The 13,264-nt window shown below is 46.1% G+C and overlaps 1 protein-coding gene across 8 annotated transcripts in view; it reads right to left on the reverse strand.

Annotated features, from left to right (window-relative positions):
- Nucleotides 1-13,264, reverse strand: part of LOC129831784 (protocadherin Fat 3-like) — a 393,104-nt gene that overhangs the window by 170,692 nt on the left and 209,148 nt on the right. For 7 of the 8 annotated variants that reach the window (XM_055895235.1, XM_055895232.1, XM_055895234.1 and 4 more), the window contains one exon: nt 8,427-8,744. In XM_055895235.1, coding sequence (XP_055751210.1) covers nt 8,427-8,744 — 318 coding nt within the window. Of the gene's footprint in view, nt 1-6,394; nt 7,002-8,426; nt 8,745-13,264 lie in introns of those variants that run through there. The other variant, XM_055895237.1, reaches the window with a different exon arrangement.

Raw genomic sequence — 13,264 nt, forward strand, 5'->3', positions numbered from 1 at the left:
TGAGTCAAGACCGAGACCGAGTCAAGACCGAGACCTGAGGGGGGGGTCGAGACCGAGTCAAGACCGATACCAGATGGGGGGGCGAGACCGAGTCAAGACCGAGACCAGAGGGGGGCGGGACCGAGTCAAGACCGAGACCGAGTCAAGACCGAGACCAGAGGGGGGGGTCGAGACCGAGTCAAGACCGAGACCGAGTCAAGACCGAGACCAGAGGGGGGCGAGACCGAGTCAAGACCGAGACCGAGTCAAGACCGAGACCGAGTCAAGACCGAGACCGAGTCAAGACCGAGACCAGAGGGGGGCGAGACCGAGTCAAGACCGAGACCGAGTCAAGACCGAGACCAGAGGGGGGGGTCGAGACCGAGTCAAGACCGATACCAGATGGGGGGGCGAGACCGAGTCAAGACCTAGACCAGAGGGGGGGGCCGAGACCGAGTCAAGACCGAGACCAGAGGGGGGGTGAGACCGAGTCAAGACCGAGACCGAAGGGGGGGGCGAGACCGAGTCAAGACCAAGACCAGAGGGGGGGGGGGGCGAGACCGAATCAAGACTGAGCTCGAAGGGGGGGGCGAGACCCGAATCCAATTTAAGACCATGATTGTAATTTTGGCAAATCAACACCATCACCACTTCGCTGATCCTCAACACTGGGGCCCCACAAGAGTGTGTGCTCAGCCCCCTCCTGTACTCCCTGTTCACCCATGACTGTGTGGCCATGCACGCCTCCAACTCAATCATCAAGTTTGCAGACGACACAACAGTAGTAGGCTTGATTACCAAGAACGACTAGACAGCCTACAGGGAGATTGAGGGCACTCAGAGTGTGGTATCAGGAAAACAACATCTCACTCAACATCAACAAAACAAAGGAGATGATCGTGGACTTCAGGAGAGGGAGCACCCCCCTATCCACATCGACGGGACAGCAGTGGAGAAGGTGAAAAGTTTTAAGTTCCTCGGCGTACACATCATGGACAAACTGAAATGGTCCACCCACACAGACAGTGTTGTGAAGAAGGCACAACAGCACCTTTTCAACATCAGGAGGCTGAAGACATTTGTCTTGTCACCCAAAACCCTGACAAACTTTTACAGATGAACAATTGACAGCATCATGTAGGGCTATATCACTGCCTGGTACAGCAACTGCACCGCCCTCAACCGCAAGGCTCTCCAAAGGATGGTACACAACACATCACCGGGGGCAAACTACCTGCCGTCCAGGACACCTACACCACCCGATGTCACAGGAAGGCCCAAAAAATTATCAAGGACAACAACCACCCGAGCCACTGCCTGTTCACCCCGCTGTCATCCAGAAGGCGAGGTCAGTACAGGTGCATCAAAGCAGGGACCGAGAGACTGAAAAACAGCTTCTATCTCAAGGCCATCAGACTGTTAAACAGCCATCACTAACACAGAGAGGCTATAATAAATGGATCACTAGTTACTTTAATAATGGCACTTTAATAATGTTTACATATACAGTAATGTATACCATCTATTGCATCTTGCCTATGCCACTCTGTCGTTGCTCATCCATATATTTATATGTATATATTCTTATTTCATTCCTTTACTTAGATATGTGCGTATTAGGTAGTTGTTGTGGAATTGTTAGATTACATGTTAGATATTTCTGCACTGTTGGAACTAGAAGCACAAGCATTTCGCAACACTCGCAATAACATCTGCTAACCATGTGTATGTGACCAAAACATTTGATTTGATTTGAAACCTTTTCAATACCTAGTTTGCATACCCATTGTTGCCTTAGTTAGCATTTACTGGTAGATATTGTAAGTTGAACGTCTTTCCATCCCTACTGGCTACCGATGTCATTCTTCTGTGAGCTGCTCCATGCTTAAACCAGTTGAGAGCTGCACACTTGCTGCCTGCAGATGATATTCCTCTGAAACTAGGCTGTGTGCAGATCAACATATTTCAGGGACTTTGCGATTGTGTAGGCTACTTTGTGCATGATTTCTCTATTGTACTATATCATTGATAAATCGAATACCTCCACTACACTACTTTGATACGCAACATGGGGGTTAAGAAGTGAGTATAAGCAATGCCCACTGAAGAAAAAGTAGATGTATGGTTTATACCTGCGTCTACCCTCCACTACTGGCCCTTTGTGTTCTACAGGAAGTGCATTCCTCTACTCAAGTGTGCTGGTATTACAGTTGCTGTCCTTTCAGAATCACAATCCTGTCACACACTGAAGGCCTAAATCCATTAAATTGTTATCCACTGCTCTAACATGTCTATAGTAGATGTAAAGGCTGCTAAGATACTGTATTCATGTTTCAAAAATATTCAGCCTGGCGAAGTGGTTTTATGCACTGACTGAATGGAAGCTGATAATTATGAGTTTTTTACTCTGGTGGACTCGGCTGGTCTCTGGAAATAATGTTGAGTTCTCACTGGGCGAGACCAAGTCAAAACCCAATACAAATGTATCCAACACCGAGACAAGACTGGTCTCGAGTACTACAACACTGGTGTTTTCCCTGGTAGCTGTTTAGAATGGTGTTTTCCCTGGTGAGCTGTATAGAATGGTGTTTTCCCTGGTGAGCTGTATAGAATGGTGTTTTCCCCAGTACACTGTTTAGAATGGTGTTTTCCCCGGTGAGCTGTATAGAATGGTGTTTTCCCTGGTGAGCTGTATAGAATGGTGTTTTCCCTGGTGAGCTGTTTAGAATGGTGTTTTCCCTGGTGAGCTGTATAGAATGGTGTTTTCCCTGGTGAGCTGTATAGAATGGTGTTTTCCCTGGTGAGCTGTATAGAATGGTGTTTTCCCTGGTGAGCTGTTTAGAATGGTGTTTTCCCTGGTGAGCTGTATAGAATGGTGTTTTCCCTGGTGCACTGTTTAGAATGGTGTTTTCCCTGGTGCACTGTTTAGAATGGTGTTTTCCCTGGTAAGCTGTTTAGAATGGTGTTTTCTCTGGTGAGCTGTTTAGAATGGTGTTTTCTCTGGTGAGCTGTTTAGAATGGTGTTTTCTCAAGTGAGCTGTTTAGAATGGTGTTTTCTCTGGTGAGCTGTTTAGAATGGTGTTTTCTCTGGTGAGCTGTTTAGAATGGTGTTTTCTCTGGTGAGCTGTTTAGAATGGTGTTTTCTCTGGTGAGCTGTTTAGAATGGTGTTTTCCCTGGTGAGCTGTTTAGAATGGTGTTTTCTCTGGTGAGCTGTTTAGAATGGTGTTTTCTCTGGTGAGCTGTTTAGAATGGTGTTTTCTCAAGTGAGCTGTTTAGAATGGTGTTTTCTCTGGTGAGCTGTTTAGAATGGTGTTTTCCCTGGTGCACTGTTTAGAATGGTGTTTTCTCTGGTGAGCTGTTTAGAATGGTGTTTTCTCTGGTGAGCTGTTTAGAATGGTGTTTTCCCTGGTAAGCTGTTTAGAATGGTGTTTTCTCTGGTGAGCTGTTTAGAATGGTGTTTTCCCTGGTAAGCTGTTTAGAATGGTGTTTTCTCTGGTGAGCTGTTTAGAATGGTGTTTTCCCTGGTGCACTGTTTAGAATGGTGTTTTCCCTGGTTAGCTGTTTAGAATGGTGTTTTCCCTGGTGAGCTGTATAGAATGGTGTTTTCCCCAGTACACTGTTTAGAATGGTGTTTTCCCTGGTGAGCTGTATAGAATGGTGTTTTCCCTGGTGAGCTGTATAGAATGGTGTTTTCCCTGGTGAGCTGTTTAGAATGGTGTTTTCCCTGGTGAGCTGTATAGAATGGTGTTTTCCCTGGTGAGCTGTTTAGAATGGTGTTTTCCCTGGTGAGCTGTATAGAATGGTGTTTTCCCCAGTATACTGTTTAGAATGGTGTTTTCCCTGGTGCACTGTTTAGAATGGTGTTTTCCCTGGTAAGCTGTTTAGAATGGTGTTTTCCCTGGTGAGCTGTTTAGAATGGTGTTTTCTCTGGTGAGCTGTTTAGAATGGTGTTTTCTCAAGTGAGCTGTTTAGAATGGTGTTTTCTCTGGTGAGCTGTTTAGAATGGTGTTTTCTCTGGTGAGCTGTTTAGAATGGTGTTTTCTCTGGTGAGCTGTTTAGAATGGTGTTTTCTCTGGTGAGCTGTTTAGAATGGTGTTTTCCCTGGTGAGCTGTTTAGAATGGTGTTTTCTCTGGTGAGCTGTTTAGAATGGTGTTTTCTCAAGTGAGCTGTTTAGAATGGTGTTTTCCCTGGTGAGCTGTATAGAATGGTGTTTTCCCTGGTGAGCTGTATAGAATGGTGTTTTCCCCAGTACACTGTTTAGAATGGTGTTTTCCCTGGTGAGCTGTATAGAATGGTGTTTTCCCTGGTGAGCTGTATAGAATGGTGTTTTCCCTGGTGAGCTGTTTAGAATGGTGTTTTCCCTGGTGAGCTGTATAGAATGGTGTTTTCCCTGGTGAGCTGTATAGAATGGTGTTTTCCCTGGTGAGCTGTTTAGAATGGTGTTTTCCCTGGTGAGCTGTATAGAATGGTGTTTTCCCTGGTGCACTGTTTAGAATGGTGTTTTCCCTGGTGCACTGTTTAGAATGGTGTTTTCCCTGGTAAGCTGTTTAGAATGGTGTTTTCTCTGGTGAGCTGTTTAGAATGGTGTTTTCTCTGGTGAGCTGTTTAGAATGGTGTTTTCTCAAGTGAGCTGTTTAGAATGGTGTTTTCTCTGGTGAGCTGTTTAGAATGGTGTTTTCTCTGGTGAGCTGTTTAGAATGGTGTTTTCTCTGGTGAGCTGTTTAGAATGGTGTTTTCTCTGGTGAGCTGTTTAGAATGGTGTTTTCCCTGGTGAGCTGTTTAGAATGGTGTTTTCCCTGGTGAGCTGTTTAGAATGGTGTTTTCTCTGGTGAGCTGTTTAGAATGGTGTTTTCTCAAGTGAGCTGTTTAGAATGGTGTTTTCTCTGGTGAGCTGTTTAGAATGGTGTTTTCCCTGGTGCACTGTTTAGAATGGTGTTTTCTCTGGTGAGCTGTTTAGAATGGTGTTTTCTCTGGTGAGCTGTTTAGAATGGTGTTTTCCCTGGTAAGCTGTTTAGAATGGTGTTTTCTCTGGTGAGCTGTTTAGAATGGTGTTTTCCCTGGTAAGCTGTTTAGAATGGTGTTTTCTCTGGTGAGCTGTTTAGAATGGTGTTTTCCCTGGTGCACTGTTTAGAATGGTGTTTTCCCTGGTTAGCTGTTTAGAATGGTGTTTTCCCTGGTGAGCTGTATAGAATGGTGTTTTCCCCAGTACACTGTTTAGAATGGTGTTTTCCCTGGTGAGCTGTATAGAATGGTGTTTTCCCTGGTGAGCTGTATAGAATGGTGTTTTCCCTGGTGAGCTGTTTAGAATGGTGTTTTCCCTGGTGAGCTGTATAGAATGGTGTTTTCCCCAGTATACTGTTTAGAATGGTGTTTTCCCTGGTGCACTGTTTAGAATGGTGTTTTCCCTGGTAAGCTGTTTAGAATGGTGTTTTCCCTGGTGAGCTGTTTAGAATGGTGTTTTCTCTGGTGAGCTGTTTAGAATGGTGTTTTCTCAAGTGAGCTGTTTAGAATGGTGTTTTCTCTGGTGAGCTGTTTAGAATGGTGTTTTCTCTGGTGAGCTGTTTAGAATGGTGTTTTCTCTGGTGAGCTGTTTAGAATGGTGTTTTCTCTGGTGAGCTGTTTAGAATGGTGTTTTCCCTGGTGAGCTGTTTAGAATGGTGTTTTCTCTGGTGAGCTGTTTAGAATGGTGTTTTCTCAAGTGAGCTGTTTAGAATGGTGTTTTCTCTGGTGAGCTGTTTAGAATGGTGTTTTCCCTGGTGCACTGTTTAGAATGGTGTTTTCTCTGGTGAGCTGTTTAGAATGGTGTTTTCTCTGGTGAGCTGTTTAGAATGGTGTTTTCTCTGGTGAGCTGTTTAGAATGGTGTTTTCCCTGGTAAGCTGTTTAGAATGGTGTTTTCTCTGGTGAGCTGTTTAGAATGGTGTTTTCCCTGGTTAGCTGTTTAGAATGGTGTTTTCCCTGGTGAGCTGTTTAGAATGGTGTTTTCCCTGGTGAGCTGTTTAGAATGGTGTTTTCCCTGGTAAGCTGTTTAGAATGGTGTTTTCTCTGGTGAGCTGTTTAGAATGGTGTTTTCCCTGGTGCACTGTTTAGAATGGTGTTTTCCCTGGTTAGCTGTTTAGAATGGTGTTTTCCCTGGTGAGCTGTTTAGAATGGTGTTTTCCCTGGTGAGCTGTTAAGAATGGTGTTTTCCCTGGTGAGCTGTTTAGAATGGTGTTTTCCCTGGTGAGCTGTTTAGAATGGTGTTTTCTCTGGTGAGCTGTTTAGAATGGTGTTTTCCCTGGTGAGCTGTTTAGATTGGTGTTTTCCCTGGTTAGCTGTTTAGAATGGTGTTTTCTCTGGTGAGCTGTTTAGAATGGTGTTTTCCCTGGTGAGCTGTTCAGAATGGTGTTTTCCTGTAAATGGCATTTTGCAAATGTTTGAAAATTACATTTTATTGGCTGCTTCATTACATGAGTTGCATGTTCTGTTAACATCTTTACCATAATCTACATGTTCTGTTAAAAGCATTACCATAATCTACATGTTCTGTTAACAACATTACCATAATCTACATGTTCTGTTAACAACATTACCATAATCTAAATGTTCTGTTAACAACATTACCATAATCTACATGTTCTGTTAACAACATTACCATAATCTAAATGTTCTGTTAACAACATTACCATAATCTACATGTTCTGTTAAAAGCATTACCATAATCTACATGTTCTGTTAACAACATTACCATAATCTACATGTTCTGTTAACAACATTACCATAATCTACATGTTCTGTTAACAACATTACCATAATCTACATGTTCTGTTAACAACATTACCATAATCTACATGTTCTGTTAAATGCATTACCATAATCTACATGTTCTGTTAACAACATTACCATAATCTACATGTTCTGTTAACAACATTACCATAATCTACATGTGATGTCATTCTGAGCACAGCGGGTGGACGCCCTAATGGGTAAATTTAAATCTTCCCAGTCACGTTGCCCAGCACCACATTTTCCAAACGGAAACCCTGAAACACACATTTACCAGGAATACTCTTAGCAACATAAAAGAGGACAGACAGACAGACAGACAGACAGACAGACAGACAGACAGACAGACGTCTGATCAGCAATCAGACACACAAAGGCAGACACACATTCATATTCACACAAAGAATTCAATAGACACATACTTACAGATTAAAACCTTTAATTAAAATTGAAGCAGAGCCAAAGCCCCCCCCCCCCCCCCCCGCCAGGTGGGAGAAAACACACACACACTTCAAGGATACACCAGCCCCCCAGCCAAGGACATGTCCTGCAGGGCCAGCCAACATCAGCAGAGCCCTATTTAACCAGATGAGACACCCAAACAGCCAGAAAGGCAGCCACACACACACACACACACACACACACACACACACACACACACACACACACACACACACACACACACACACACACACACACACACACACACACACACACACACACACACACACACACACACACCTCACACACTACTACACACACTCCATACAAACCCATCACCATTGATGGTGGTATTGATGGTGAAGAACAACTGTAGCTAGCTATCTTGTAACTCAGTCTCTGTGCTCTCACACACATACACAACCATCCCCTCCCACCACACTCTACACACACCATCTCCCCCTCCCCCACACTCTACACACACCACCTCCCCCTCCCCCCACACTCTACACACACCATCTCCCCCTCCCCCCACACACCATCTCCCCCTCCCCCACACACCATCTCCCCCTCCCCCACACTCTGCACACACCATCTCCTCCTCCCCCACACTCTACACACACCATCTCCCCTCCCCCCACACACCATCTCCCCCTCCCCCACACTCTACACACACCATCTCCCCCTCCCCCCACACTCTACACACACCACCTCCCCCCACACACACACCATCCCCCCTCCCCCCACACTCTACACACACCATTCCCCCCTCCCCCCACACTCTACACACACCATTCCCCCCTCCCCCCACACTCTACACACACCATCTCCCCTCCCCCACACACCATCTCCCCCTCCTCCACACTCTACACACACCATCTCCCCCTCCCCCCACACTCTACACACACCACCTCCCCTCACACACACACACCATCTCCCCCTCCCCCCACACTCTACACACACCATTCCCCCCTCCCCCCACACTCTACACACACCATCTCCCCCACACTCTACACACACCATCCCCCCCCTCCCCCCACACACCATCTCCCCCCACACTCTACACACACCATCCCCCCCTCCCCCCACACACACCATCTCCCCCTCCCCCACACTCTACACACACCATCTCCTCCTCCCCCACACTCTACACACACCATCTCCCCCTCCCCCACACTCTACACACACCATCTCCCCCTCCCCCCACACTCTACACACACCAGCTCCCCCTCCCCACTCACCGGTCCTGGTATTGATGGTGAAGAAGTTCTGTGGGTTCCCACTAGCTATCCTGTAGCTCAGTCTCTCTGCTCCTCCCGTGGCGTCCGGGTCCTGGGCTTGGATCTGGATGACAGACAGGTCCTTGGGGGAGTTCTCCATGACAACGGGGTGGTAGACAGGGTCAGAGGTCAGGGGGGCATTGTCGTTGACGTCCTCTACCTGGATGTACACCTCCATGATGGCGAACTGGGGCACTACCCCGTGGTCTGTGGCATACACAGTCAGCCAATAGGAGTCCTTGGTCTCGCGGTCCAGAGTGTCTGTGGTATAGATGACACCTAGATGGGTGGAGAGAGGGATAGATTTAGACCTAGGTCGTTTAAATTCAGTATCAACATCTAGTCAACATGTATATCGACTTCTACAGGGGCGGACAGGTTGGTGGATGAACATTAGGTTATTTCCATGCACAAAGAAAATAGGATTTTAGTTAGGCTAAACTCACAATCTCATGTCTGTAATATATTACATACAAATGCATAAAGCCAACGGTCAGATAGAAATAGCCATTCAAAGAAGTGTGGTCGACCTCCAAATATTTATTATAAACCAGACAATCCTCTGATGTGGTCAACCATTTAACGTCTACAACAACGAACATGAATGTGTGGTCAATGTTCGCATATTGGACCTCCTAAGACCACATTGTTTTATATACGTACACTGTTAAGTGCCTATCACATAGTAAAAGCCCAAACAAAAGCTAAGCCAATGTTCTGGTCAATGTTCACACATCTCCAACAGCTCTGTGTGTATCCAGACCAGACTCAACACGTGTAACATATGATCCATCTCTACAGCCCAGGGATGGAGTGATTTATTTAACCACAACTCTCGTGATCTCTGCACTAGCCCTTAATCATTCTGGTGAGTGTGTGTGTGTGTGTGTGTGTGTGTGTGTGTGTGTGTGTGTGTGTGTGTGTGTGTGTGTGTGTGTGTGTGTGTGTGTGTGTGTGTGTGTGTGTGTGTGTGTGTGTGTGTGTGTGTATGTGTCTGTACATAGCGTGTCGTGGACGTGTGTTCATTAACCAACAGACTTACACATTCACTTGGCTGCTCTCTAAGTGGCCGATGTTTCCCTTCAGTAAACAAACATCCATATTCAAACCCTGGCTGTGACATAAGTGATGCTGACTAGCCCACACAGAACATTAGCGCTACACTCCGCTTTAGAATGAATGTCACTCCACTGCTCAACACATCGTTAGCATGTTAGCTTCGAACTCTCTGCTCCTCCATTAGATCTCGTGCATTACAACAGAGTGACTCGTGAGATATTTACGATAAGTGTAGTTAGTTAATCTTTCAGGCATACTTAAGATTGTAAGACACATCCTAGCATGATGAGACCTATTAGTGTGTACTGTGTCCAACACTGAGCGTCTAGGGCACGGTTCTGGATACTGTGTTGTGTGACAAATGTTTTAAGAACCACAAGAACTCTAACGGAACACACACACACACACACACACACACACACACACACACACACACACACACACACACACACACACACACACACACACACACACACCCTTACGACGACTCAAATGCCATTCAGTACATCCTGAGCAGAGATGTATCCTACTGTAAACACTTCACAAACACACTTCCGAAACAAGTCTCTCTGAGAGTGGACATTATACATGCAGTGGCAGACATGGCTGTGTGAGTAGATATCCATCCATTTGACTAACTTTTATACAACACAGAGATGTTAAGATGGCTGACGTTTTACATGACCATAACCAATTATAATTATTTTTTTTGCATTGTTTGTAACTTATTTTTTTACTTATTTTGTACATAATGTTGCTGCTACCGTCTCTTATGACCGAAAATAACTTCTGGACATCAGGACTGGGATGACTCACCACAAACTGGAAGAAGTATTTTCCTTTAACGAGTCCGACGAGAAAGATATACTGCTCTCCCCGGAACAGGCCCAGATCCCTGTCATTTGCGTGAAGAAAAGACGGAGGAAAAGAGGACGCAGATCGGGCTGCCTTTTGAGAATCCGTAGGAGAGCGAGTCAACTCCCACTGCCATCAATTCTACTTGCTAACATGCAATCATTGGAAAATAAAATGTGTGACCTACGATTACGATTATCCTACCAACGGGACACTAAGAAATGTAATATCTTATGTTTCACCGAGTCGTGGCTGAACAACGACACAGATCATATAGAGCTGGAGTGTTTTTCAAGAAACCGGCAGAACAGAGAAGCTACGTCTGGTAAGACGAGGGGTGGGGGGGTGTGTCTTTTTGTCAATAACAGCTGGTGTGCGATGTCTAATATTAAAGAAGTCTCAAGGTATTGTTCGCCTGAGGTAGAGTACCTTATGATAAGCTGTAGACCACACTATCTACCAAGAGAGTTCTCATCTATATTATTGAAAGCCGTCTATTTACCACCACAGACCGATGCTGGCACTAAGACCGCACTCAACCAACTCTATAAGAACATAAGCAAACAAGAAAATGCTCACCCAGAAGCGGCGCTCCTAGTGGCAGGGGACATTAGTGCAGGCAAACTTAAATCAGTTTTACCAAATCTTTACCAGGATGTCACATGTGCAACCAGAGGGAAAAAAATGTAGACCACCTAAAGCAGGAAGAACCAGTGACTCGCTCAATACGGAAGTGGTCAGATGACACGGATGCTACGCTACAGGACTGTTTTGCTAGCACAGACTGGAATATGTTCCAGGATTCATCCAACGGCATTGAGGAGTATACCACCTCAGTCATCGGCTTCATCAATAAGTGCATCGACGGCGTCGTCCCCACAGTGACAGTACGTACATATCCCAACCAGAATCCATGGATTACAGGCAACATACGCATTGAGCTAAAGGCTACAGCTGCCGCTTTCAAAGAGCAGGACACTAATCTGGACGCCTATAAGAAATCCCGCTATGCCCTCAGACGAACCATCAAACAAGCAAAGCGTTAATACAGGATTAAGATTGAATCCTACTACACCGGCTCTGACGCTCGCAGGATGAGGCAGGGCTTGAAAACTATTACAGACTACAAAGGGAAACCCAGACGCGAGCTGCCCAGTGACGCGAGCCTACTAGATGAGCGAAATGAGGCAAGCAACACTGAAGCATGCACGAGAGCACCAGCTGTTCTGGATGACTGTGTGATAACGCTCTCGGTAGCCGATGTGAGCAAGACCTTTAAACAGGTTAACATTCACAAAGCCGCGGGGCCAGATGGATTACCAGGACGTGTACTCAAAGCATGGGCGGACCAACTGGCAAGTGTCTTCACTGATATTTTCAACCTCTCCCTGACTGAGTCTGTAATACCTACATGTTTCAAGCAGACCACCATAGTCCCTGTGCCCAAAGAAGCGAAGGTAACCTGCCTAAATGAGTACCGCCCCGTAGCACTCACGTCAGTAGCCATGAAGAGCTTTGAAAGGCTGGTCATGGCTCACATCAACAGCATCCTCCCGGATACCATAGACCCACTCCAATTCACCTACCGCTCCAATAGATTCACAGATGACGCAATCTTAATCGCACTCCACACTGCCCTTTCCCACCTGGACAAAAGGAACACCTATGTGAGAATGCTGTTCATTGACTATAGCTCAGCGTTCAACCCCATAGTGACCACAAAGCTCATCACTGACCTAAGGACCATGGTACTAAACACCTCCCTCTGCAACTGGATCCTGGACTTCCTGATGGGCCGCCCCCGGGTGGTAAGGGTAGGCAACAACACATCTGCCACGCTGATCCTCAACACTGGGGCCCCTCAGGGGTGTGTCACGCACAACTTTGTGGCCAAACACGACTCCAACACCATCATTAAGTTTGCTGACGACACAACAGTGGTCGGCCTGATCACCGACAATGATGAGACAGCCTATAGGGAGGAAGTCAGAGACCTGGCAGTGTGGTTCCAGGACAACAACCTCTCCCTCAATGTGAGCAAGACGAAGGAGCTGATCGTGGAAGACAGGAAAAGGTCTGAACAGGCCCGGGGCTGTAGCGGAGCGGTTCGAGAGTTTCAAGTTCCTTGGTGTCCACATCACCAACGCTATATCATGGTCAAAACACACCAAGACAGTCGTGAAGAGGGCACGACAAAACCTTTTCCTCCTCAGGAGACTGATAAGATTTGGCATGGGTCCCCAGATCCTCAAAAAGTTCTACAGCTGCACCATCGAGAGCATCCTGATTGGTTGCATCACCACCTGGTATGTCAACTGCTCGGCATTTGACCGCAAGGCACTACAGAGGGTCATGCGTACGGCCCAGTACATCACTGAGGACAAGCTTCCTGCAATCCAGGACCTATATAATAGGCGGTGTCAGAGGAAAGCGCACAAAATTGTCAGAGACTCCAGTCACCCAAGTCATAGACTGTTTTCTCTGCTGCCGGTACCGGAGCACCAAGTCTAGGACCAAAAGCATCCTTAACAGCTTCTACCCCCAAACCATAAGACTGCTGAACAATTAATCAAATAGCCACCAGACTATTACATGGACCCCCCTCTATTTGTTTTGTACACTGCTGCTACTCGCTGTTTATTATCAATGCATAGTCACTTCACCCCTACCTACATGTACAAATGACCTCTAACCTGTACCTCCGCACACTGACTCACTAACCGGTAGCCCCTGTATATAGCCTCGTTACTGTTATGTTATTGTGTTACTATTTACTTTAGTTTATTTGGAAAACATTTTTTGAACTGCACTGTTGGTTAAGAGAGAGAGAGAGAGAGATGGAGAAAGAGAGAGAGAGAAAGAGTGAGATAATGTAATAGCTGTCG

The sequence above is a fragment of the Salvelinus fontinalis genome, chromosome 33, assembly GCF_029448725.1.
Source record: "Salvelinus fontinalis isolate EN_2023a chromosome 33, ASM2944872v1, whole genome shotgun sequence".
Taxonomy (NCBI): domain Eukaryota; kingdom Metazoa; phylum Chordata; class Actinopteri; order Salmoniformes; family Salmonidae; genus Salvelinus; species Salvelinus fontinalis.